This window comes from Leucopleurus acutus (genome assembly GCF_964270905.1).
Source record: "Leucopleurus acutus genome assembly, chromosome: 11".
NCBI classification, from domain to species: Eukaryota; Metazoa; Chordata; class Mammalia; order Artiodactyla; family Delphinidae; genus Leucopleurus; species Leucopleurus acutus.
The window spans coordinates 94043861-94070608 of record NC_139152.1 but is presented as its reverse complement, the minus strand read 5'-3'; the positions used below and the strand labels follow the sequence as shown (position 1 = coordinate 94070608).

The following is a 26748-nucleotide window of genomic DNA, read 5'->3' as shown; positions in this document are numbered from 1 at the left end:
GGAGAACTTGGGTCCACAGAACAGCTAATCAGGGAGGGGGTGTGGGGAGCATTCTTCCAAGGCAGAGACTGGGGGGCGATGGGATGGGGTGTGTGTGTGTGTGTGTGGAGAGGCTGGGCGCAGGCCTTCAGGGGAAGAGTGGGTCTCAAGACTGGTTGACCAGGATCTTCAATAGTGGTGCAGAGGGGGGTCAGTTACAAGTTCTGGAATGGGAGGGGACATGTGACAAGATTGGGAGGGGAAGCTGGGACATCTGACCCTGAGGCAAAGGTGAGGAGCCTCAGATTCCTCTCTGAACCTGGGGAAAGGACAGAGTAGGATTTCATCTGTTGTTGAGAGGATTACATGAGATAACACCTTTCCCAGTGCCAGGTACTTAGTAGATGCTGGAGGAGTATCAGTCCCTTCCTGGAGAGGGAGGGCCGGGAAGCAGGGCCAGGTTGGAAGGTTGGGGTGGTGAAGACAGAGGACACGGTGGTGTATCCACCCTGCTCAGTAGTGCTGGGGGGTCCTCTGCCTGGGACCCTAGGTCTGGCACCTTGTCTCACGTAGGAGAACCTGCGGCCACAGGGAGGGCCGGCTTCCCTGGACACTGGAAGCAGGATTCAGGGTCGGTGAGATTGGGATGGAAACAGATGACGAAGGGAAGGGCATTGGTAGCCGAGCCTGGTGGCTGGCCTCTAGGACAGGTCACATTTGGAGACCTCCAGGAGATGAGGGAGTCATAAAAATGGGTAAAACAAGTGGGGGCCCTTGGGCTTTGATAAATGTGGGTGGCTGCCGCCCAGGCCTGCTGAGTATGGTCAGGGCCCAGGGTGCGTTTGGGCCCAGAGTGGCAGTTCTCCCAGTGCTTCGAGAGAAGTAGGGAATACAGACCTGTCATATGAAATCTTCCCATCTTAAAACACTGGGAATCAGTTAACAGAACAAAAGCAATAACGAAAAACACCATGCAAGCCAAGCCAAGCCCACCACTTTTGCTGGTGACCCTCTTCTCAGCAAAAGTGGCTTTGAGGGCAGATCCCCAGCTGACTGCCCCAGGCCTCTCCTGGGAGGCTTGTCCTCACTCTCCTGCTTTTGGAAGTGAGATCATGATAGACTCATTTTCCCAGGGACCTATGAGAGAACAGAGCCATCTCGTGCTGTGTGGTCCCAGGCCAACCCCTTCCCGTCTCTGGTCTGCAGTTTCCTGGGCTCTGAAAGAAGAAACCAGTCTGTGGGGCTCCTGACAGTTTGGAGAGTGTGTGTGACTAAGTCCCTCAGGCTCGAAGGAAGGTGTCATTGTTCTTGAAGTGACTCTTCCCAGGAACCTTGCTTCTGGGACGGGATGCAGTGCACTCCAGCATTTTGTGTGTCCACAGCCACAGTTGTGTGCGTGAATGGATGTGTGTCATAATTTGGAGCTTTGCATGGTACGGTGTAAATATCATTTTAATAACTCTGCCCTGGAATCTTTCATCACCGGCTCTGGAAGCCAGTAGGAAGCCTTAATTAATTCTCGGTGACCTGGGGAGGGACGGGTGCTCCCTCCCGATTTGCAGATAAGGAAACCCCAGCCCAGAGCTGGGCGGGGACTTGGCTAAATGTGCACCACTTGGGGGACCCTGGCTCAAGTGGTGGCTCCATGGCAGTGTGTGGGGTCTCTCATTAAACGAGTGAGGACAGGATTGGGTTGGAGGTCAGCTCTGTACCCATCAGTTTGAGCTGCCGGAAGAGGAAGAAGGATGAAGAAAAAGGTCTTTGCATTTGTTTTTTCCATGGGGGCAGAGCGCAGCATAGCCCCAGCTACCTCTCTGGGCCGTTTGTCAATATCCCTCCGTCTCCTGCTGTCCGGTCAAATCGCTGGCCCCTGAGTCAACCTGGCCTGTGTGCTCTGCAGCACTCGGAGTCCCGAGGCGGAGTGTCCCCCAACACTGTAAACATTCTCCTTTTGCAAACACCGGCCTTCAGAGGGGCCCACTACTAGGGTGTGAGGGGAGAGAGAACCGGGCAGAGGGGAGAGGAGTGTTTGGGTCTAGAAGAACCCAGCTTTTCGTGCGCCCTCCTCCTCCCCACCCCCTCCCAGGTTTTTCCACCTGTGCTCCCACTGGATCAGGGTGTCAGTGTCTGTGTGCGCTCCTCGGCCCCACACGTAAGGCCCCGTTCCTGCAAGGTGCTCCTCGCGAGGCTGGGGGGCCGTGTTTCCTGGCTGCGGGGACCCCCAGCGTCCCCGGGAGCGGAGGGCGCGGGCCCTTTAAATCCTCCAGGGCGGCGGCGGCGGGCCCGGGATGACATCAGCGGGCGGGCCCGGGGCTCAATGGGAGCCGGCGGGCGCGCGCCAGGCGGGAGCGCGCGAGCCGGCGGCGGGGGCGGTCGGGCAGAAGGGCCGGGAGGAGGGAGGCGGCGTCGGCTGCGCTGAGATCCCAGAGCCTGAGCCCGGCCGGGACGAGCGGAGCGGAGCGCGGCGGCAGCGGCGGTGGCGGCGGCTGGGCCAGGAGAGGCTGGCGCGCCCGGCGGCTCTGCGAATCCTCCGGCATCCGCCCAGGCGGGCCGCCCCCGCCCGCGGCAGCTCCCCGAGCAGCGGCCCGGCACCGGCGCCTTCCCGGCGGGGTAAATATTGGGGGGCCGCGGGCCCGCGGAGGGGCGCAAACCTGGGGGGAAACGGGGCTCCCTCCGCCTCTTTGTTTTTGCGCGAGAGGGAGGGGAGGAGAGGGCGGACACACGCGCGTTCGCACTCGGGTATGGGGGCGCTGCCCGGGCGCCGCCCGCTCGGCCCGGCGAGGACAAAGGCGCGACTGGGGACGAGGAGGAGGAGGGTGACTATTATTTTGCAGACTTACCCGGGGGAGGCCCCCCTAGTCCGGCCCGCCTCCCCCTCCCCCAGCTGGACCGTTCAAGGCCCCAGCCAGCCGGGGCGGCCACCCCAGGCTGCGATTTGGGGACGCTGAGGGAGGGGGTCCGGGACTGGGGTGCTGGGGTGCACCCGATACTGTTGATTCGGAATTCTCTCCCAAACCCTGGGGCTTCGGTAGGGTTCACCAGAGCATTAGCAGAGCCCCCAACCCCTTCGCTCCTGGCCTGGGTGCTCCAGACCTGGGGGTCAGCAAGGCTGCTCTCCCGCATGTTGGCTGGGGGCGCTTGGGGGGCCCTGGGGTGATGGGGTGTGTGGTCACCCAGCCACCGATTCTGTTTTCCTTTGTGGAGAGAAAGAAAGGGGTGGGGGTTATTTATCAGATCGGATTCTCCCGTTTCTGCGTGTGAGAAATCCATGTTTTGCAAGTCCCTGTGGAACATGAAACTATGTTTGTGCCCGGGTGTCCTTAGAGAGAGGATTCCCAAGCTCTTCACGCCCAAACTCAAAGTGGGGTGAGCCCCCTCCCCAACTTTTTCCCGTAGTTTTCTTGCATATTTTCTTTTTGGATCAGCCTTCGTCAGGGAGATAGATTTGGGAACAGGGGAAGGGGATCCTGAGTGTCTTAAGTTGCACCCAATAAATGCCTGTTTGGGGCTCCTTTGCCTGGGTGTCTGGGATGTTCCTCCACTTTTTATTTTAATGGTCCAGGGACAAGGGCCCTGGCTGGGGAGGGGTGTGGGCAGGGAGTAAGAAAACTGCCCATGTGCCGTTCTGCTTGGTAGTTTGTCTAATTTTTTTTAACCAGTTGAAACTCCGGAATCTTCATGTCCGCCTTTTTTTTTTTTTTCTTCGTTTATTCCAACGCCAACCCCCCACCCCGCCCCCCAAAGGAGAGAAGCAGCAAAGAACTGGAAAGCCTCTTCCATTCCTGACTCAAGCCTCTCTCCTCTCCTCTGGGAGGCTTTTGGGGAGACAGTGCTGGGACAGTCTAGGCTCTCCTTGGGGCCCTGGCCCCCCGGGTGTAGGAGGGACGTTGGCGGGTCTGGGTGGTAGCCCAGAAAAGTGGTGGTTGCCTGCAGGGCTGATCGTTTGCTCCCTCTCTTCTCTGCCCTTCCCTGCCGACAGCCCGGTGAGTGGGGAGGGGTTGGGGGGTCATGTGCAGTGTATTTATGTAAGACACCCAGACGGAGGGCACGGGTATTTATATAACCCGGCGTGGGTATTTATGTAATATAGGATGCGGGTGTATTTATGTTCCTTTCCTAACCTGCGGCTTTCCCGGCTGCCATGTGTGGTCTCTGAATTGGCCTTGGCGGAAGACGGACGGGGCCGGGGAGCGGGGGGGGGGGGGGGGGGGGGGGTGTTTGTGTGTGTACACACCTGCCCGCCCCCCGCCCCCTTCCCCAAGCAGGGCTCACAGTGTATGTCTGCGTTTCTTTCTTCCTTTGGAGTGTACACACGGGACGATGTGTATGTGAGGTGTGTGGCATGTGAGTTTCCCGCATATGTGGAGTGTGTTCTGCTGGCAGCCCTGGCACCTCAGCTGGGACTGGCCAGGCGTGTGGGCAGAAGGCCCTTGGTGGAGAGCCCGGAGTTTGGCTGGCGCCGGGTGGAGCTCCTTCCTTGTGACCATTGGTGAAGGGCTAGTGGCGGCTCCCTGGGAACTAGTGCTGGGGCTGGGTGTCTCTCCTGGGCAGGAGCTATTGGCTCCTTGCCTCCGCTGGGGTGGAGAGCTCCAGCCTGACCAACTGTGGAATAAAGCCCTCCCGTCTCCCCTCCTGGGTGGGTCTGGCTTTTGGGGTAGTACTTGGCATGGGGAAGGGGCAGAGCCTCTGTGCTGCACACAGCTGCTTTTCCACCTTCCTGTTTTGTTTGCCTCCTGGCCCTGGCATGAAATAGGTCCTGTTTGAGAGGGTGGAGGCTGCCAGGTAGGGCAGCAGGAACCCTGTCTGGGTCTTAGGGGAGGAAACTGTCACTAACTTGCTGCTGGGGTGGGGTGGGGAGCAGGTGGCGTGTCCTCCCTGGGCCTCAGTTCCCTGTCTGCAGGGAGCGGCACCTCTTTATAGTTTTCTGCACTTGCCCTCTCGTAGACCCTCTGAGATCTTAGGGATCCCCCATCCCTCTCCTTATTTCATAGGCCAACCCTCCTCATCCCCCAGAGCAAAAACCACCTCCTCCTGGCCTTTTGAGTTTCCTCCTCTGCTGCCCAGACCTTTGCCCCAGGCCAGAGCAGAGGCATCCCTACCAGGGTGGCCCCTGATGTTTCGTGAGCTTGGACACCCAGGGTGGGGCACAGGAAGGAGGGAAGTGCTCAGGTCAGGGCTTTCCCCCCAGACCTCCTCCCACACCACAGAAGCTGGTCCTTCAGCTCAAAACCTGGCTTTGGTCCCCTCAGTTGCTCTGCAGGGCCCTCTTAGGAGACCCTCCTAATCTGGAAGAAAACCAGCCCCAAACTGTTCATCCAAAGAGATCCTTGCAGAGAGTCCTTTGTGAGGTTCTTGGTGTTGTGAGGTCGAGAGAGGGAGAGGACCAGAAGGTGGATGTTCTGGGGGCCCCTTTCTTGCCTTCCCTGTGAGTTGGGGAGGAGACCTCTCTGGCAGGGCACACTGCAGACTTGCAAGGTCTGCCTCTGGGAAGACCAGCCCAGGCTGTGAAGAACTGGCCTCCAATTCTTGGTGCTGGAAGCTGGAGGCCTGGGGTAAGGATGGGGGCACGGGGATCCTGTCAGTCCTGATGGGGCTGAGGAACTCCTTTGGTGACAGTTCAAGCTGTCCTCCTATCCCTGGAGGTTGGAATTTGCTGGTGGTTGCCATGGCCGCACCCCCAGGGTGATCAGCTCCTGCATCCCACCTCCCCATTACGCCCTTGGTCCTTGATTTTCCTATCAGAGTCTTTGCCCATTGTGACTGGCCTGCCTCTGAGAGGCTCCTATCGGAGGGTCCCTGAACGAGTAACCCCCGAGGAGATGCTTGCTTTGCTCTTTTCCTCCTGGGCCTTGTCTCTAGTCCCCATTCTGCCTGGCTACACTGACACCTGTTCTAATAGCCTCAGCACAGGTGGAGGCTATTGGGCTTCCTGACACCTGGTTGCTCTTAGGCAAAGCAAGGCCAAATCCCTTCCTGGACGGTGGGAGGGAGGATGGTGGTGTCCTAAGTTTCTCGTGGCTTTTCCTGACCTTTGGTGGGGGAAGAGTGGGCTCCGGGGGCTAGGCCCCCTTCCCAGCTTCCCTCTTCTCTGACCCTGTGTCTCTGCTTACTTCTGCAGCAAGAGTGAACCATGGAGCTACGTGTGGGGAACAAGTACCGCCTGGGCCGGAAGATCGGGAGCGGGTCCTTCGGAGATATCTACCTAGGTGAGTGTTTCTGGCTCCAGCTCAGTGGCTCTGGAGCCCCTGGGACAGCCCTGGGCACTAGGAGGAAAGATGCCAACATTTCATGCTTTGAAGTCAGAACGTGGCTCTGGTGGCATGTTTTGGTCATTTTGTCCCCAGAACCATCCCAGGTGGGGAGGGAAGCAGCAGGCTGGGGGTGAGGCCGGCCGAGGAGCTCCTCAGTCAGGGCAGGATGGGGTTCCCACTTGCTGCAGTCTGGGCAGAGGAGTGTATTTTTAACTCTGGTTTCTAGCTGCAGATGAGCTGGGTCTTCAGCTGGGCGTGGGAAAACTCAAGCTGGGTTAGCACCCCTGTCTCTTGTCTCCTGGGGGAAGGATGCTGGTGGACAGAAGAGGCTTGAGCAAGCTGATTGCTCCCAGCTAGGCCCCCTCCCTGTGGTCCAGCCTCTTGGAATTCAGCCCAGGAAGGCTTCGGAATGACGCAGGCTCCCCCGTAACCTCAGGGCCAACCTCAGGGCTGGGGCGGGGGTCGGTCTTAGCTTTTAGGATCTCTCTCCCTGGATGTGCTTCCTGTTGAAAGTCTGAGTTTGCTCTCTTGTTGTTGATTTAACAAATCACTGACATCTCACCCCGTCCTTGACCCAGGAGAATGCCCCTTTCTCAGCTGCCCTGGGGGTGTGGGGGCACAGTCAGGGGGCGCGGCCCTTCCTTGGCAGTCGTTGGTCTGGAGGGGAGAGACTGTGTTGGTAATCGTGAATTGGAGTTGTTAGAGCAAGGTGGCAGCCCCTGGGGTTTCTCCCCATTCCTGTCCCTGTGCCCTTGGAAGCATCTGTGCCTCTGTTTCCCTCCTGGGAAAAGAACAATAAGTCAGTTCTGTCCTGGGCAGAGGAAACTGACAGGTCAGTGTGCCGTGCTTGTTGCTTCAGAACTCGGGGGGTTTCTCTTACTCAGTGATCTGGGTCCCTGCCCTCTTAGGGTATGAAATCTGCTTCTCAGTGAGCTGCCCCTTCCCCATCAGAGGGGAGGGGGACACGTATGCCCACACTCTCTGGACAGTACTCAGGCTGGGCTGGGCCCTGTTTGAATGCCGTCTTCCCTCACAACAGCCTCTAGAGATGGTGCCGAGCTGTCCCTGCTTCACACATTGAGACGGGGGCGGCACAATCAAGTTGGCCACCGAGGCTTCTCTCCAAAACTAGAAAAGACAGGGAATTCCCTGGTGGTCCAGTGGTTAGGACTCCGCACTTTCACTGCCAAGGGTGCGGGTTTGATCCCTGGTCAGAGAACTAAGATGCTGCAAGCCGTGTGGCGTGGCCAAAAAAGAAAAGAAAACAAACAAACAAACTAGAAAAGGCAAACTTCCTACCCACAGCCCTCCACAGGAGTGAGAGTGTAGAGGACAAAACGTGGGAGAGAGCCGTCAGACCTGGCTTTGTGCGGTTGGTGAAGGTTGTGTGATACTGCTGCCTGGCCCACTAAGGACTTTCATGAGGCACAAGTGAAATGGGCGCGTGGGAAAGCATCTTGTAAACTGTAAAGTGCCAGCCAGATGTGCAGGTCATTGTCAGACACCTAGTAGATCACCCTCCTGTAAGCACTGCAGAGCTCAGAACAGAGGGAAGGAACAGCGCAGGCTGGAGCTGTTTGAAAGGTTTGCTCTGTGACTCTGAGCTCCTCTGGGGGGAGGCGGGGAGGCGTTGGGTTGTGTCCACCTTCTCGCCCCAGCGCCCAGCACGTGGGGGCTCAGTGAAGGCCTTTCACATGAATGAATGAGGAAATGGGGGCTGTGACATGCAGAGGCCTGTGAAGCGGCTTCACTTACGGCAGGAGAAGAAGGTGGGGATGTGGGGGCAAGTTCAGGTCCCCAGTCGATTTCTCATGTGCTGTGTGACCTGGGATCTGAGCCTCAGCCTCTCTCCCTGAGCCTCAGCATTCTCATCTGTGAAAGGGGATGCCCATCTCCTTACTGTTTGTGAAATTGGGGTGGGTATAAAGGACCCTCTTATCATGGAGGCTTTGGGCTCAGGACTGAAGCCTGGAGCCACTGGCTTGAGGGCAAAGGGCAGGGAGAGGCAGCTTTGGGCTGGTGCATACCTGCTGCTAGACAACACCCAGCCCCAGGCCTTCTCTTTGCAGAAGGGAAACTGAGGCCCATAGATGGAGGGGCAACCCAAGGTCATTCAGAAAGTCAGTGTCCCTGGTCCCTGTGGTGGGACCTTGCTGGGGGCCGTACTTCCTGTTTATCCAGTAATCATCTAGTTCATTTTTTTAAAAATATATTTATTTATTTATTTTTGGCTGCATTGGGTCTTAGTTGCTGCGCACGGGCTTTCTCTAGTTGCGGTGAGTGGGGGCTACTCCTCGTTGCGGTGAGTGGGCTTCTCATTGCGGTGGCTTCTCTTGTTGCGGAGCATGGGCTCTAGGCGTGCGGGCTTCAGTAGTTGTGGCACGAGGGCTCAGTAGTTGTGGCACGAGGGCTCAGTAGTTGTGGCACGCGGGCTCTAGAGCACAGACTTAGTAGCTGTGGCGCACGGGCTTAGTTGCTCTGCGGCATGTGGGATCTTCCCGGACCAGGGCTCGAACCCGTGTCCCTTACATTGGCAGGCGGATTCTTAACCACTGCGCCACCAGAGAAGCCCCCATCTAGTTCATTTTAAAAACTACGTCCGGGTTTACTCCCCTTTGTACAGGCTTTGGAGTAAATTCTACCAGGGTTTAGGTACTGGCGTTTCTTTTGCTCACTGTATGCCCTTGAGCAAGTGATGACCTCTGCCAGCCTTGGCTTCCCCATCTGTAATATGGAGTTGTGAGGCCTCCAGGGTGGTGAGAAGTAGTGAGATCGCAGCATGCAAAAACTCTGCACATGCTCGGCCCTGCAGTGGTGCTTTTATGTTGTGTCTGTCCCCCAACCCTCAGTCTTGGTTAGGATTTGCTACTGTCAGGAACTGGGTCCTTTTGGGCCTGAGCTGGGGGGTAGGGAGCTGGTTCTCTGCTGACTGTCCAGCCTTCGCTGGCTGCACAGGCCTCGGGGACCCTGGCCTGCTGCAGTGTCCTGCCAGCTCCTTCCCGGGCCCCTCTCGCTGGTGTGGGGATGGTAGTGATTGTAGGGCCTCCCCGGCTGGCCTCACTGGCTCCCTTTGTTCAAAGCTCTGGCCACATTCTTGTCACTGGTGCCAGTGCCAGGGCCTGACTCCAGATGGCCTCTGCAGGTGGGGCTGGGCGCGGCCTGCAGGCCCTGCTTTCCAGGATCGACTGAAGGCGAGCACATTTGTGGATGTGGCCGCAAGGCCTATACTCCTCTTCCAGCGCCTCCTCCCTCTCCCCTCGGCATCGTGCGGGGCCAGCTCTGGTAGGGCCTCACCTTGGCTGCATGGGGTCCGGAAGTGGCCGAGCCTGTGCCACCCACTCTACCAGCCGCTGGCCATGTGCCTCAGGAGCTCTCTAGACCTCTCAGTCTCTGGTCCTCAGTTGCAGATGGGGTGATGGTGTGGGTACTGCCCACCTGCAGTCCCGCCCGGCCCCCGATTGTACCGTCTGTGAGTGAGCCCCCGCCTCAGCTTGATCCTCCCCCTCCCCACCTAGAACTTGCCGAGCTCCCAGACCCTCTAGGGCTGGCCAGGTCTGAGCCCTTCTCTACGTCCAAGTTTGTTTTCCACGCTGGCTCGTCCCCCGACAGGGCTGCTCGTTCTCCGAGGGGCCACCTCTGCCGCCTTTGCCTGGCACTTTTCACTTAATCAAAGTTATCCTTTGTTGTTCCCACGGAAGGTGAGCTGAGCTCCTCCAGGGCAGGGCTGCCTCAGGTGGCCCAGGGTTCAGTATGCGTCTGGTGATTGAATGAATGAGATGCTAGGGAATTGGAGTAGAGAAAAAAGCAGGGGTTCTAGAGACTAAGTTTCAGATCCTGGCTCTGCCCCAGCCAGTTCTGTGTGACCTCAGGCCAGTTACGTATCCTCTCTGAGCCTCAGGTCAGTGGTTGTGAGAAGTGAGGGAGGTCAGAGAGAAGACTGGCAGCTTCCTGGTAGAGTTCAGAGGCAGTGCAGGGGTCTGGTGGTGGTGGGACCCGTAGGCAGCTGTGACAGCTTTCCAGCAGTTGCTTGGGGTCAGAAGCCTTTGCCTAACAGCTTAGGTCCCTGTTCAGGGAAGTTGTGTGGCATTTGGTCATTGACCTTTGGTGTCTCCGTTTCCTCGTATGATACAAACAGTAGTACTGGCAGGATGGTGTGAGAGCTCAAGGGGACAAAGGGCTTTTCCCCTCCACCTCCCCATTTCGGGAAGGGACGTTCTCCGGGCACCTCTGCTCCCTGCGCAATCTGCTGAGTCATAAGTGCTGAAGGCCCTGCATCATCCAGTGTCTCTTGGTCTCTTCCCCCTGCCTGGGCGGGGCCGCCATCGACCGGACAATTGCAGCAGCCTCCTTCCGGGTCCCACCCCCCCACACACCTCAAGTCCTCTCCAGTCCTTTCTAATACACCAGTGGGTCTCAACAAGGGGAGGGAGGCCAGATTTTGTCTCTCAGGGGATGTTCGGCAAGGTCTGGAGACATTGTTGGTTGTTTCACCTCAGCGTGGGGGTGTGCTGCTGGCAGCGAGTGGGTAGAGTCAGGGATGCTGGTAAACACCCTGCGGTGCACAGGACTGCCCCAGAGCAGAGCGTCAGCAGTGCCCCTGGAGTCTCAGGCTCATGGCCAGGATCGTAGCTTGGCATCTGAGCCCCTTCCCATCTCCCCCTGACTCACCTCTTCCACTGTCTTCTTCAGCCACCTCGAGCTCCAGCTGCACCAGACCACCCAGCGTTCACTGCACCCGCTCCTGTCGGGCCTTTGCACGTGCTGTGACCACAGTCTGGGATGGTCCTGCTCACACAGCAGGAGCCCTTGCAGCCTTTCCTCCCACTGCATGGCCAGTGGACTGCAGTGAGCCCCAGCTCCCCCCCACCCCCATCCTCACTGTCGCCTGGAAACGTGTGAGGCTCTCCCCAGGGATGAGTTTTGACGTGTCAGAAGCACTTTACAGTTTGCAAAGCACTTTCTCTCCCATTGCTCACTGGATTTGGGAATCCACTTTTTTTTATTTTTAAGTGGTTCAGAAATGAAAACACAAAACCAAAAACCAAAACACAAAAACATGCTAAGTGAAAGAAGCCAATCACAAAAGATCACATATTCTATGATTCTCTTTATATGAAATATCAGGAGTAGGCACGTCCATAGAGACAGAAAGTGGATTAGTGGTTGCCTAGAGCTGGGGCATTGGGGGAGATGGGGAGCGACCACTAAGAGATGCAGGTGTTTTGGGGATGGTGAAAGTGTTCTAAAATTGATTGTGGTGTTGGTTACATGACCTTGTGAATATACTGAAAACCACTGAATTGTACACTTTAAAGAAGTGATTGTGTAGAATGTGAATTATGTCTCAACAAAGGTGTTGAAAAAAATGACAAGACGTAACATGGTATCAGAGAAGCGTCCTTTTCCCCTCCTGTCCTCATCCAACCCTGCCCAGTCTTGACTGGTTTCTCATGTTCCTTTTGAGTGTTTCTTTATGTTGATACAAACAAACACAGATACATATTGTTTCCGCACTTTTTTCTTTAACCACTGAAAGGAGAGCATATAATACATACTGTTCTGTACTTTGCTTTTTCACTTCCTGTATCTTTGAGATCTTTCCACTTCTGCACCGAGAGAGCTTCCTCTTTTCTTTCTCCATTGTGTTCCGTTTTATGCATGGGCCTTTCTTTATTTAACCAGTCCCCACTGCTGGACATTTGGGTTGTTTCCAAGCTTTTACTGTTGCAAACAGCCTAAGTGGACAGCCTCGTCCAGGCCTTATTTTGCACTGTGCGAGGGTATCGAGTAAAGTCCCCAGAGTGGGAGCTGGAGGGAGCCGAGAGGCCTTGCAGCCAGGCTTCCCCGGTGCACACGGCGACCGCTGGGGAGGAGCGACCCCTCCCACCGAGAGCGCAGGCCAGCTCGGGTGGACGTGGTCTTTTAATATTTATTTGTTCATTTATCGTGGCTGCTCTGGGTCTTGGTTGCGGTCCTCGGGATCCTTAGTTGCAGCATGCCTGCAGTACCTAGTTCCCCGACCAGGATCGAAACCGGGCCGTCTGCATTGGGAACTCGGAGTCTCACCCGCTAGACAACCAGGGAAGTCCCTGAGTAAGCCATTTCTATACTAATGATTTCTTTCTTTCTCTGTGAAGTGTGTGTTTGAATCCTTTACCCTATTTCCTATGGAGTCATTGGTCCTTTTCCTACTGCTTTGTGGGTGCTCATTGTATATTAGTGTGATGTTAGCTCTTTGCTATTGATAAGCGTGTGCACTATTTCTTAGGACTTTGTTTCTGGTGTTTTTGCCGTGGAGAGGGATTCCTTTTTTTGGAGGAGGGAAGGGAGCCTTTTTTTTTTTTTTTCTTTAATGGCTTCTGGATTTTAAGTCAGGATAAAAAGCCTTGCCTACCCCCAAATTAAAAGGCACTGCTCCTTTCTTCTAACATCTCGTTGTTTTACTTTTTTATTAAATGTATAAAACATGTCCATGGTATAAGGCATCCTTCCCAACATCCAGTTGGAGGGGGACATACCTGTCACCTTGAAGGCCCCTGGTACCCCACCCCACCCCGTCCCGCCCTCTGCTTCCCCCACACAGAGGTAAGCACTATCTTGACATTTTAAGTTATTCTCTTCTGTTAGTTTTATCGCATGTTTATATCCCTAAACTATATATATTTCAGTGTTGTGTGTTTTGAAATTGAGACAATTAGAACTGTGCTTGCCTCCTTCTGTCTCTTCCTTCCTCTTTTTTTTTTCCCTTAAATTGAGGTGAAATTCACACAACATAAAATTAACCATTTTAAAAGTACACAAGTTAGTGGTATTTAGTACAGCCCCAGTGTTGTGCGACCACCATCCCTACCTAGTTCCAAGACGTTTTCATCACCCAGAAGAAAACCCTGCACCTATTAAGCAGGCCCATCCTATCTCCCCCCGCCCCCAGCCTGTGGCAACCACCAGTCCACTCTTTGTCTCCATGGATTCATCCGTTCTGGGCATTTCATATAATGGAATCAGACACTATTTCTTTGCCCTTCGGTGTGTGACTTATTCACTGAGCATAGTGTTTTTAAGGTTCACTGATGTCACAGCATGTGTCAGTACGCTGTTCCTTCTCAGGAACAGGCAGAGTCTGCTGTCCACGCCTCTTTTGATGGACGTTCAGGTGTCTCCACCTTCTGGCTCTTGTGAACGGTGCTGCTCCTTGCTGTCTGCACTCAGGGTTCAGATGCTGAGAGCCACCCGCTTAGCCACCGTGTATGCCGTCCACTGCCTGTGGCATCCCCGGGGCGCTTGCACCACCCTGTAGCCATCCTTCTGGTGCTGGACTTGGTGGTCTTTGTTGCTGTGCAGGTCCTTCGTGTCCTCCCGGTGCTCACGGTTCTGAAGGGCACACACTTGGGAGAGGACTGGCTTGGCCAAGGGTTTGTGTGTGTTCAGCTTTACCAGGTAGAGGCCAACCTGGTTTCCGAAGTGGCTGAGCCAACTTACACTCCGATTTTTTCCCCCCGTACTATATTTTGCTCCACTTCGGACTTCCGGTGCGTGCTGTGAGCTGGGCTGTCTTTTCTCAGATGCCAGTTATTCCAAGGACGTTTGTTGCATAGCCCCATCTCGTCCCCTGATTTGAGGTGCCGGCTTTATCCTGCCTGTCCTCAGTTCTTCCAGTCGTTGTGCCCTCCTCCGGACTTTCTCTGTTGTCTGTGTGCTAAGACTACTCCGTTTAGTTGTGGCAGCTCAGTCCCGCTTGGCCCCAAGAAGGAGCCAGCCTGTCAGCCTAGCCCCCAGCCCTCCAAGTCAGCCCACCCCTTACTGTACCTGGGGAGACTGAGGCCAGGTGCAGCGGGGATTTGGGTCTTTCTTGAGACAGCCTTGCCCCCCTCCCTTCTCTCCTCCTCATCCCCACACCCCAGTGACCTTACCTGTCTTCAGCTCAGGAGTCCTCAGTAGCTCCCACGCTCCAGGATGAAGTTCCCCTTACTGGTCTGTGAGCGTTTTTCGGCTGTGCCCTGACCCCCCTCGCATCCAGCCTTCCTGCTGCCCCAGCCTCCGGTTCTCTGAATGGTCCATAGCCCTCACCTCCTTCCCCTGGCGTGAGCTGCAGCTGTGGCTCTCCCCTCCCACCCAGGCTGGGTCGGGTGCCTGCTCTGTGTCCCACAGTCCCTCCGCTTCCCTTGGATACAGTGCCGGGCCCTCTGCACAGCCTCCCCCAAGGGGCGCTGAGCTGCTTGGGGGCAGACACTTAGTTGGTCCTGGTCTGGTGCTGCCTGCCCAGCTGAGTGTGACCCCGGTCCCTTGCCCCTGGCAGGTGCCAACATCGCCTCTGGTGAAGAAGTTGCCATCAAGCTTGAGTGTGTGAAAACGAAGCACCCCCAGCTGCACATCGAGAGCAAGTTCTACAAGATGATGCAGGGGGGAGGTGAGGGCTGGAGGGGGCTGGAGGGGGGCGGGGCCTGGGGAGCTCTGTGCATGTGCGCACGTGGGAGGGGCCCTGGGGCTGGGCGGGGTGGGGAGTGACCGACCCTGACAGCCCTGCGTCCCCCGCAGTGGGAATCCCGTCCATCAAGTGGTGCGGAGCCGAGGGAGACTACAATGTGATGGTCATGGAGCTGCTGGGGCCCAGCCTCGAGGACCTCTTCAACTTCTGCTCCCGCAAGTTCAGCCTCAAGACGGTGCTGCTCCTGGCCGACCAGATGGTGAGTCCCCCACCTACCCACTCGGGCTGGGGACTGGGCTCCCAGCTTCCCTTCCAACCTCCCCTGCCCCGTCGTGCCAGTGGGCACTGGGTACCCAGCTGGAGGATGCTGGAGCCAGGAGGCAGTGACAGCGACGTAGGACGGGCCTGGTTCCTGGACCAGGACCACGGGACCTTGACCATCAGCCATGGTTGGGGGGTAGGTAAGGAGGGGGTATTAACATGCAGGCTCCCAGTTTCCACTCCAGACCTGCTCGGCTGGGCTTCCGGGCAAGGCCTGGGACCCTGCCCTCAGGTGAGCGTAAAGCCTGTGGTCACACGGACCTGGGTCCTGTCCCTGTGGGGTGACTGTAGGTGAGCTGCTGGGCTTCCGTCTCCTCAGGAGCGTCTTCCCTCTGCTGGGTTGTTGTGCGGTCACCTGGGAGGCCACACGGTGCCTGGACCAGAGCAGGAGCCCACGGACAAGCAGTGCTTAGGTCCTCAATCCCTTTATAAGTTCAAGGGAGGAAAATTTTAGGAAAAGGAAATTTAAAAAGCATAGAATTCTAGCCCTGGAATGATACGTGGAGATCTTGTTACACAGGGGTCTGTAGCTGTGGCTGCCCTCCAGAACGTCTGCAGACACCCTCCAGTTTTAGGCTAGATGTGTGTGTGCAGAGGAGGGTTGTCAGATTCTCATAGGACGGGAGACTCAAAAAGGGTTTAGGAGATACTCAGAAGCCTGAGGCCCAGGGAGGGCACCAACCTGCCAGAGGACCTATTGTGTGCCTATATGTTAATTTAAGTTTCTAACACATTGTTTAAAGGAAGACAAGGGCCTGTGTGTCCGCCTTACTTTGGTGTCCTCTGGAAGCCAGGGGACAAATCCTGTCGGTGTGCTCCATCTCTGTCACCCCTGCCAAGTTTAGGGTTCACTGGTCCTCCTGTTCCCCCCAGTCTGGTTGCCAGAACAGCCTTCGAGATGCCTCTTTGGTCCCTTGAGGGCCTCTCATGTCCTCTGTGGTGTAGAGCCAGGCAGGTGAGGCCTGAATGCCTTTCTGTGCTTCATTTCTAGATCTTGCCATTCGCTTTCCTGCCTTGCTCTCTTTCCTTTGTCACAGCGGACTTGATGAACTCTTCCTTCAGAGTTCCTCTCTACTGTCACTTCCTCTAGGAAGCCTTCCGTGACCCGACCCTTGAAATCATCATACATGGTGATTGCAGACTGATCTGGCCCTCCCCCCGGCCCGTGGCAGGGACCACGGATGTGTTTTCCATCTGTACAGCCCCAGCCCCTCTGTGGAACATGTGCTGAACGACTTGCTCTCCCCTCCCCCAGATCAGCCGCATTGAGTACATCCACTCCAAGAACTTCATACACCGGGACGTCAAGCCCGACAACTTCCTCATGGGGCTGGGGAAGAAGGGCAACCTGGTGTACATCATTGACTTCGGCCTGGCCAAGAAGTACCGGGACGCCCGCACCCACCAGCACATCCCCTACCGGGAAAACAAGAACCTGACTGGCACTGCCCGCTACGCCTCCATCAACACCCACCTGGGCATCGGTGAGTGAGCGAGGACCGGGAGCAGAGTACACCTGCGGGCTGCTGGCCAGGACCCTGGCTTTCCTTCTGCAGCCTGGGTTTATTCCCCTGGCTGGCCGCACAGGCAGGTCTTCTCTTTCACAAGAAGAGCTGTGGGGTGCTGAGCACCCGCCCTCTCGTGCCTTACTCATCCCCGCAGCAGCCTTGGTGCGCAAGGCTGTTTCCCCATTTTTTTTTTTTTTATAAATTTATTTATTTACTTTTGGCTGCCTTGGGTCTTCGTTGCTGTGCACAGGCCTTCTTTAGTTGCAGCAAGCGGGGGCTACTCTTCGTTGTGGTACGCGGGCTTCTCAGTGCGGTGGCTTCTCTTGTTGCAGAGCACAGGCTCTAGGCGCGCGGGCTTCAGTAGTTGCGGCACAAGGGCTCAGTAGTTGTGGCTCGCAGGCTCTAGAGCGCAGGCTCAGTAGCTGTGGCACAAGGGCTTAGTTGCTCTGTGGCATGTGGGATCTTCCCGGACAAGGGCTCGAACCCGTGTACCCTGCATTGGCAGGTGGATTCTTAACCACTGCACCACCAGGGAAGCCCTGTTTCCTCATTTTTACATGTGGGGAATGCTGGCTCACCGTGTGACACAGGTCGTTTAAAGTCATACAGCTTAGCAAGTGCCAAAGTCAGAACTGACCCCAGCCCTGTCTGATGCCACTGCTCGAGCCTTATCCGCAGGGTGGGCCAGGCAAGAAGGCCCCGGGGTGCCTACTGCATAGTTGCTGAATGAATGAGAGCCTGAGCTGGAAAAACTAGGCCTAGGTTGTGTTGGAAAAGCTCAGCCTCAGGCCCCTTCTCTGTAGAAGGGGGTGATAACAGTGCCTGTTCGTAGTGGGGCTGCAGCAAGCCAGCATGTGACAAGGGGGGGCTCGTGCTGGGTGCACAGGGGGGGTCGTTCCCCTCAATCAAGGAGCATGTCCTGGAGAAAGGGGTCCTGACTCCCGCCAGCCGGGAGCCCGAGTGGACCCTGCCCCTCACCTCGTCCTTGACTCTGCAGAGCAAAGCCGTCGAGATGACCTGGAGAGTCTGGGCTACGTGCTCATGTACTTCAACCTGGGCTCCCTGCCCTGGCAGGGCCTCAAAGCGGCCACCAAGCGCCAGAAGTACGAGCGGATCAGCGAGAAGAAGATGTCGACGCCCATTGAGGTCCTCTGCAAAGGCTACCCCTGTGAGTAGCCCAGTGGGGCAGGTGGTTAGCCTGGGACCCCTGAGGCCCCTTCTGAGGGGCAGACGAGCCTGTCCTGGGCTACCACTGCCTGGCACAAGAACGTCAATCACAGGCTCTGCCAGTGTTCAGGCACAGCTAGGAGGCCTGGCTGGTAAATAGTGAGTGTCCCCAACCCACACTCCGGCCTCACCTCGTAAGGGCTGAATGTCAGGAAGAACTCCGGACCTTCCTCTTCCTGGGAGTCTCCTTCACTACTCTCACGGAACACCTCACTTCTGACACTTCTGGTCACCAAAGGTCTGGGGTTCTTTTCCCCTCAGCAAACCATTCTCTGACACCAGCTGGCTGTCCTAGAATTTAACTCAGTTCCGACACTATCTCCCTGGAGGTAGTGTCAGATCCCACAGGGTAAGGGCTCAGTCCCACAAGGCTCTCCCCACCACACTTCAGATGCCGGTCACGAGTCCAGGTTGCCACCTGTGCGTCTGGTTGATGGGCTATAAATAAACCTGAGGTTCCCATGACTCCCTCCTTGGGTTTGATTAATTGGGCTCACACAAGTCAGGGAAGCGCTTACTTGTTTACCAGTTTATTAAAGGATGTGGTAAAGGATACAGATGAACAGCCAGCGGAAGAGATAGGTAGGGTGAGGTTTGGGAGGGTCCCGAAAGCAGGAGCTTCTGTGCGTGGAGTTGGGGGGTGTCACCCTCCTGATGTGGATGTGTTCGCCAACTGGGAAGCTCTCCAAACCCCATGCTATTGGGATGTTTATGGAGGCTTCATCATGTCAGCACGGGTGATCATTAACTCCATTGCCAGCCCCTCTCCCTTCCCTAGAGAAGTGGGTGGGGCTGAGGGCTGGAAATTCCAAGCTTCTGATCATGGATTGGTCTTTCTGCTGACCTGCCCCCATCCGGGAGCCCTAACCCAGAGTCTCCTCCTTAGAGCAAAAGGTGCTCCTACTGCTCTCACCACCTAGGCAGGTACGAGGGCTTTAGGGGCCCAGGGGCAGGAACCAATATATATATTTCCTGTTGTCTCACAAGGGTCCTGTCTTGCCTCTGATTTTCAGAGGAGGACATGGAAGTTCTCCTCCTGTGGCCTAGAGTTCCCGTCGGGCTCTCGACAGGCTGAAGTTCATGGATTGTTGTAGGGAGGACGGCCTCTTGGACCTTGTCTTGACCCCTCTTGGACCAGCAGTGTCTGTAGGGACGGTGGCTGGGTGGGACTCCGCCGGCTGCTGGGGGCCCTGGGGGCACGCGGGCCTCACGGTGACACCTTCTGTCCCCCCCACCAGCCGAGTTCTCAACATACCTCAACTTCTGCCGCTCGCTGCGGTTCGACGACAAGCCCGACTACTCCTACCTGCGCCAGCTCTTCCGCAACCTCTTCCACCGCCAGGGCTTCTCCTACGATTATGTCTTCGACTGGAACATGCTCAAATTCGTGAGTCACCTGGAGGCCTAGGCGGGCTTGGGGGACTGGACTGGGAAAGCCAACGTGACCCCGTAGCGGGCGGGGCTCCCGGAAGATGGGAGCTATGAGCCGGACAGTGCAGGTGACGTCACCGGGGTCCCGGAGCCCCCGTTCTCCTCCCACTCCGGCGTCATCTGTGCTGACGGCACGTGCTGCTGCGGTCAGCGGGGCCCAGGCGGGGCACCACCTCCCACCACACCCAAGAGGGCCTGTTTGGGCCTCGAGTCCATCTTGGGTGCCTGGATGGGTGGGGCCCGGATGGCGCTGGTGGGCCCCCCTGCTGTCTTGATCGTGGCCTACACCATCCTGCTCTTGTTGCTCTGTACCTCCCAGGTGGCGGCCTTCACTGAGGCCCCCTTGGCCTGCCTGGACCCCTTCACTGTGGTTTCCTTCTTCCTGGTCATGGGACCCTGGGTCTTGCTAGGCGCCTCCTCTCTCTGTCTCTGTCTCTCTCTCTGTCTCTGTCTCTCTGTCTCTGTCTCTCTCTCTCTCTCTCAAGAGTCTTGGGGGTGGGGTAGGGAGAACTGTTGTAGTCAGCTGGGCCTAGAGCTCCGGAATCTGTGAAATCCTATGTCTTGTTTCCCATCTCTTCTGGAAAAGGGGGCTTCCTCGAGCCAGGCTCAGCCCCGTGACAGCGACGCTATTGCACTGCCCAGGCCCCGCCCCTGTGCCTGTGCCGGGTCCATGTACCCACCCACGTACTGGTAAGGACCCTCCAAGACCTGGCCTCCAAGACGTACCGCTCAGCGGGGTGAGCACAAGAGGCTGAGCCCCTGCTGTGCTCTCTCTGTCCCTTCCAGGTGCCTGGCACCCCTGGGCACCCAGGACCCTCCAGATAGGCCCATGGAGGAGCTGCCCGCCCCACACTCCTGGCCTGTGGTCTGGACCTCAGGGCCCCAGTTCTGACATCCCCAGGTGTGCCTGAGCCCACCGGGGCTAGGCCCAAGGAGACATCCCTTGGCATGGTGGGAGTACAGTGGAGAGGCATGATGGAGAAGGCCCTGCTGCAAGATTCTTGGGGACAAATCGGCTGCCTGATGAACAGAGCCTGAAGGAGGGACGATGTTCACTGCCCTGGAGGGGCCTGGTGGCAATGGGCCCCAGGAGCAGCCTCAACCAGACCCTGTCGGTGGCCTCTGTATCGAACCTGAACTCACTAAACGCCGCTACCTGTACTGCGTTCCATCGTGGCGTGCCTCTTGGTGGGTGCCCTCGGCCTGCCCCACCAGATGCTCAGGACCGAGGCCTTGTTCTCCAGGACGCTGGGATCGGCACTTGGTCTTGTGCCCCTCCTCCCTCTGGCTCTCAAACAGTGGCCTGGTACTGTTCCCTAAGGAGTGGGGCAGAGGTTGGGGGTCCCACAGGCCGAAGGGCCCCAGGGGTGAGAGATGGGCAGTGGGGCACCTTTCAGCCCAGACCTTCCGGCTGGGAGCACAGCTGAGAGCCCGGGGCCAGCTCTTCTTGCCCCAGGGCACTGCTCAGGGCACTGGGCACCCGCTCATCCATATAGAAAGTCATTCCTGAGCCTGGTTCTGGGCTGAGTTTGGCCCTTTTCTCGGTATAGCTCCAGGAATGGATTTTGCATCGTCCAGGCCTGTGCCCTCCAACGTGGTAGCCACTGGCTACGTGTGGCTAATTTTTAATTAAAATTAATTAAAGCTGAAAACGTACTTCCTCAGTTGCATTTGGCACATTTAAAGTCCTCAGGAGCCACAAGCGGCTGGCTAGCGGCTGCCATGCCCAGCAAGGCGGATGTGAACATACCCATCATCACAGAAAGGTCTGTGGGACCTGCTACTCCAGATGGCTCCTCACAGAGCTGCTCGTGGGACCATCCAGCCGACAAGATCTCGCCTCAGACCAGGCCGGGAGCACGCTCTCCACCCATTGCTGGCACGCTGACCCCTTCCTGGGATTCCCTTAGAGACAGGCCCTGGACTCAGAAGCTGAGCAAAGGCGCCAACAGCCTTATCCTGCCCCGATCTCTGACTTGAGGGCCATCATACTGGATAATTGGGCACCTTTGACCCCATCACCACTGTAGTGAGCTCAACCGCCTCCCGCTGCCCCTGGCAGAAGTATCTGCAGACATGATGGAGACCTTCCACACTTTCACCTCGAGACCAAGCCCCTCCCACATCACCCCTTCCCCCCTGCAAGAAACCTTCATCAGCACCTACCAGCAGACTGGACACCATGCTGGACGCCGTGGGCCCCAGACTCTTCCATGGGAAGGATCCTGCCCTTGACTGAGAACTTCCCTCCCTGGAGTGGCCGCCTCGTATCATTTGGCATCAGGGCCCTGGAATCCCTGGATACCTGGAGCCTGGGATGTTGCTCTCAGCACACAGAGCCACTGTGTTCCGAGGTCTAACTAGCTGGCCAGGTGGAAACTCGACACAGCCAAGGACAGGGGTCCATACGACACTGGTGAATGCTTGTGTGACTTTGACGTTGACCTTTTTGTGTTTGCACATGGGCAAATAAAAAGCCGAGAGACCTCCCTGGTGTGCGTTTCTTGAGGCATCACTTGGGTTGGTTGGAAATGGAGAGAGTAGCTCACCTCAGGCTGCCGCAGGCCTGAGCCTCCTGAGGTCACAAAGGGCAGGGCTCCAGCCCTCCACTCATCCACGGCCCCTGGGCTGTGCACCTCTGAGTGAATCCCTTGGCTTCACTGAGCCTGAGTTTCTCCCACCAGGGAGTGAGTTCATACCTGCCTTGTGGGGTTGATGTGCCCTCTGCTCATGGGATGGGATGTTCAACGAGTGGCTGCTGCAGCTCATATCATAGGTTTTGCTCTGCTTCTGGCCGGACATTCTCTTTGCCAATCTGTAGTTGAGTGGGTGGGAACCCGGGGTGAGGAGTGGAGGTCAGGAGATGCTGCCCTGGTGCTTCCATCTTCCAGGCTTGTGGGTGGGAGGGCTGGGAATGTGCATCCCTAGAATGTTCTGGGAAGTCCTCTGGGGGTGCAGAGAGCAGAGCGGGACTGGGTGGCGGAAGCCTGGGTTCACACCCCAGCTCTGCTCTGAGCTGTGTGGCCCCAGGAGGGTCCTGAGGCCTCTCTGGGCCTCGGTTCTTCAGTAGGATTCTGGGATCATTCTGATCCCCAGCCGCTATCTCACGGAATTGCTTCAAGTCAAAGGGCCACCCCTACCCCATCTCCCAAGGGCAGCAGGGCCTTCTCCGCCAGTTCTCTGGGAGAGACAGGTTGCAGGAGCCCGCACCCCGTGGCCCGTGAGCAGGCCCCCAACTCAGCCTGCAGGTCTCTCCACAGATGCGGCCCCTCTCATGCCAGCCCCCGCCCTTCCCTGTGGACGACCCCAGGACCAACTAGGTGACGCGGCCAAGTGCCGCTCCCATGCTGCACTCCTCTCTGGGCCTTCCTCCTTTCCTCCTGCACTGGGGGTGGCCGTGGCCAGACGGCAGAGCCCCCAGGGGCTCACGCACCCCTTCTGCCACAGCCTGCCTGCTGGGCCTCTTTTTCTTCCATGGGGCATCTAGCCCATTCCTTCTCCAGCTCCCATCCCAAGGCAGGCAGCATCTGTGCGGGTCCCCCGGGCCTCTTGGTTGTGGTCCCCACAGCACCTGCCAGAAGCCATTGCCAGGTCCAGGGGCAGGGGAAGAACAGCCCTTTGAAAAGATTTCCTTGCTAGGCACTGGGAAGCCTGGTTTGAGTCCTGGCCCCACCTTCAGCTAGCCTTGTAACTCTCTCTCTGGGCCTCTGAACACCTGCCCTGCTGTATTTGGAAACCTTGAGGAGCTGGGGCCCCTCTGTACACGGAGGGGACCCAGGTTGGGAGGGCCATGGAGTACCCTTGGTTGTCTTGGGGCATGCGACCTCCCTCTGCCCCTCGGGCCCAGCTTCCTCCTTCCGGGCAGTTGTGTGGCTTTGTTTCTCTGTGCGGTGTGATCATGGGTCATTTCCAGGTCTCTTGGGCTTCCTGCTTTGTGGGGAGGAGGTCGAACCAGAGGGTTTCTGAGATGCCACTTCCCCAAGACGCCCACCTGGCCTGCCTCCCCCTGCTCTGACCCCGAGGGAGTGCCAGATCCCGGAGCACGCTGACCTCGCAGGGCTGACCAGGTCTCATGTCACACGCACAGGGTGCAGCCCGGAACCCCGAGGATGTGGACCGGGAGCGGCGAGAGCACGAGCGCGAGGAGAGGATGGGGCAGCTCCGGGGGTCCGCCACCCGGGCCCTGCCCCCTGGCCCGCCCACTGGGGCCACCGCCAGTCGGCTCCGCAGTGCGGCCGAGCCTGTAGCTTCCACCCCGGCCTCCCGCATCCAGCAAGCTGGTGAGCAGACATCTTGGGCAGCGCGCGGGGCCCGGCGGGGGCGCGGAGCGGCCGGGGCCCCAGGTGCTGAGGGCAGCTTCCCCCTGCTTCGCCCTCCAGGCAATACTTCTCCCAGAGCGATCTCACGGGTCGACAGAGAGAGGAAGGTGAGCATGAGGCTACACAGGGGCGCACCCGCCAACGTCTCGTCCTCCGACCTCACTGGGCGGCAAGAGGTCTCCCGGATTTCAGCCTCACAGGTGAGCTGCCCTCACGCCAGCCCTTCTGTGCCTCACAGCCGAGCCAGGAGAGGTAACCGCCCCAGCAGGCGGGAGAGCTGGAACCCAGCCCCCTGCCAGGGGCCCAGCCTGCGTGGGTGGTGGGGCGCTCACAGAGGAGGGGCTCGTGGTCCCTGCCATCAGTGAGCCCCCGCCGTCCCGGTCAGCACAGGATGGAGGGATGGGTGGACCCTGTCGGCTGGCCCCACTTAGGGGCCATGTTTGGGCTAGGGAAGTTGGGAAGGGGGAATCCGGGGTTGCCCAGGGAAGGGGTCCGGCAGAGGTGGGCAGGAGACCTGCTCTGGGCCTCCTGCCTATGGTGGAGGAGTCTCAGCAGGACAGGCCACAGGCTGGGAGTCCAGCGGCTCCATTCACGTGTGGCCTTGAGCAGCTGCTTTGCCGCTGGGGGCAGGGTTCTTGTCTTACAAAACAGAGACATCCTGGGTCCTTGAGATCACGTACCCCTGCCCTTGGCTTGAGGGGCTTGGGTTGGGGGTGGGGCTCCACGGTGAGGAGAGACTTGTCGAAGTGCCGTGGCCAGCAGCTCACCCCTCCCACCTTTCTGCCTCCCTTCGCAAAGACGAGCGTGCCGTTTGACCACCTCGGGAAGTGAGGAGCCACCAGCGGACCAGTATTTGCTTAGGTGAGCCGATGTCTGCTGCGGACGTAGCCCCGTCAGGTCTGGAAACACCCACGGCCCCTGGAGGAGCCCAGTGTGTGCGCAGAGCGGGCCCGGCCCACGCCAGCTAACTTCTGCTGGAAAACTCCCTCTTGCGTGGGGCAGTCCTCCATCCCTGCTTTGCCTTAACTATTGTGGAAGGTTGGTAGCAGGGACTGAGCCCGGGGCCCCACACCCCGACCTTCCCCAGGGCTCTAGCCTTGTCCCAGTCTCTGGGCCATTAAACGCTTCGTTCATGCAGAGCACGTAAGACAGGGCCCTGTACTCAGGAGTTTATCTGCTGTCAGAGAAGGCCCTTGGCGGCTCCGCAAGCCCAGGAGAGGCCCTCTGGCTAGTGTGGGCCTCCATGGAACTTGTGGCTGCCCGAGGCCTTGAGGTGGGATGTCGCAGCTCTGCACTTGGGCCCCGCTTGGGAACCCGCTTGGGGCTCCTCTGGCGGTACGTAGGGGGGATGTTGGAGCTCCCTGGGGAACATGTACATGGCCGGAAGCGGCTTACATTTCACAGGCCTGACCTCGCACCAGGACATCTTGAGTGCGATCTGCTTTTTGGAAATGTATTCCACAGGTAGCTCTGGGGCATAAATCGGAGTTGACCTTCGTCAGACCCCAGGCCCAGGAACCAGTCCATCCGTGGCAGGGTGGGGCAGATGCATGGCTGGGGGTTGGCTGCTCACCGAAAGGAGGGAGGGAGGCTCTGTGTCTTTTCTGTGAACGTGGAGCACCTACTCTGTGCCCCAGAGAGGGACCAGCTCCAAGCCTCGGGGGCAGGAAGACAGGAGCTGAAGGCCGCTGGCAGATGGGTGGCCAGAGGCAGATGTGCACCTGATCTGTCTTCTCTCTCCCCCTTTCTAGTGTCTTCACTGTATTTTCTTTTAAAAAAACAACAAAAAGATGGGGAAAAAAAAACCACTCGAACAAAAAGAAACAAAACCCAGCACAAAACCAACGATGGATTCTATTTCGAGTCTTTTTTTTTTTCTTTTTTCTTTCTTTTTTTGCCAATGGCAAGAAGATGGGATGCCCTCGGCATAGAGGATCCTCGTCCCTTCGCACTTCCCGCTGCCCACAGCCTTCAGGCTGCCAAACGCTCCCAGACATCAGGCTCCACTCGGCGGACGCCACGGCCCTGCCACGGCCGCCGCCTGACATGGCTGGGAGGGGGACGCTCCTGCACTGGAGCTGCAGCAGGTCCTCACGGGCCCTCAGGAGGTGGCCTGAGGAGCTGGGGGAATGGATTGGTTGGTCAGAGGCTGGTCCCACTGGGTGTCCATGAGCCTTGGGACCACGGGAGACGTGTGCAGCCCCACCCCCCTGAGATGACGGCCGCCGACTTTCTGTGTTGGGCTTTTGCCAGTGCCCCCCTCAGCGTTTGGGTCCCTTCTTTGCCTGTCCACAGAGACCTTGAGGAGGGGGTGGTGAGGCAGGGGGGCCAGGAGTCCTTGTGGGCATGTGTGTATGTATCTGACCTGTATCTCCCAGGACAGCAGGTGTGCCGCCCACCTGCCAGGCTGACTTTGTGTTCTCATGCCCCTGACGAGGACATGGGGGTGGGCGGTGACCTCCATGCCCCCCTCAAGGAGGGCACAGAGGGTCTTTGACACCACCGACCCCTGAGACTGTCATCAGCCTGTGGTCCCCCTTTTCTGGTCTTAGGGCAGAATCTGTGGAGACTCCTTCCAGAAGGCATCTGGCTCCTGGGTTATACATTAATTCCCTGGTCCTGACACTCACCTGGGGTCAGGCCTGGGCACTGGATTTATCCATCCTGCCTAGTTAACACTCGTTTTTACTTTATTTTTGTTTGTTTTTTTCCATGTGTGTATTTCCTAATTTATTTACCTCTGTTTCCCCTTTATTTTCTTTTTCTTTTTTTTTAATTAAAGAGCAAAGCTTTTTATTACTTTGTAATTTAAAAAACAAAAAAAATACTGATGAACTTTGGGGGAATTTTGTACTTTTTTCCTGTGTAAATATTGGACTTTTTTGAGCTTTATTGTGGTTGTTAATTTGAAGTAATAAAGTAGAAAAGGATAAAGTGACATGGGCAGCCCTTGGTCCACCCACCTCTTTGCTCTGGGGGCTTCCGTCCAGCAGACCTGGGAGCCGGGGATGGCTGAGGACACCGGAGAGTACTTGGTACCTCCCTGGGACTGTTTTAACCCTGTGCTTCAAAGACCACACACAAACCACCTGGGGACCTCATTAAAAAAAGCAGCTTCTGACTCAGGAGGGCTGGAGTGGGGCCTGAGAGTCTGCATCCGAACAAGTTCCAGATGATGTCCACAGCCCAGGACCACACTGAATAGGAAAGTTCAAAACGCTCTTCACGTTATCTTACCCACAATTCTGAGTTATCTTAGCCATTAATTCTGAGTTAGGTGTTAATCT

The 26748-nt window shown here is 57.4% G+C and overlaps 1 protein-coding gene across 3 annotated transcripts in view; it reads left to right on the top strand.

The window, feature by feature from the left end:
• LOC309968762 (casein kinase I) overlaps positions 1–26399 on the top strand; it is a 34832-nt gene extending 8433 nt beyond the window's left edge. The window contains exons 1-11 of one of the 3 annotated variants that reach the window (XM_082850209.1): positions 2338–2589; positions 6098–6185; positions 14527–14637; positions 14766–14914; positions 16232–16460; positions 17482–17652; positions 18950–19098; positions 23230–23422; positions 23522–23661; positions 24260–24322; positions 25213–26399. In XM_082850209.1, coding sequence (XP_082706335.1) covers positions 6110–6185; positions 14527–14637; positions 14766–14914; positions 16232–16460; positions 17482–17652; positions 18950–19098; positions 23230–23422; positions 23522–23661; positions 24260–24292 — 1251 coding nt within the window. In that variant the 5' untranslated portion in view covers positions 2338–2589; positions 6098–6109 and the 3' untranslated portion in view covers positions 24293–24322; positions 25213–26399. Of the gene's footprint in view, positions 1–2337; positions 2590–6097; positions 6186–14526; positions 14638–14765; positions 14915–16231; positions 16461–17481; positions 17653–18949; positions 19099–19928; positions 21625–23229; positions 23423–23521; positions 23662–24259; positions 24323–25212 lie in introns of those variants that run through there. The other 2 variants (XM_082850210.1, XM_082850211.1) reach the window with 2 other exon arrangements.
• The last annotated feature ends 349 nt before the right edge of the window (positions 26400–26748 follow it).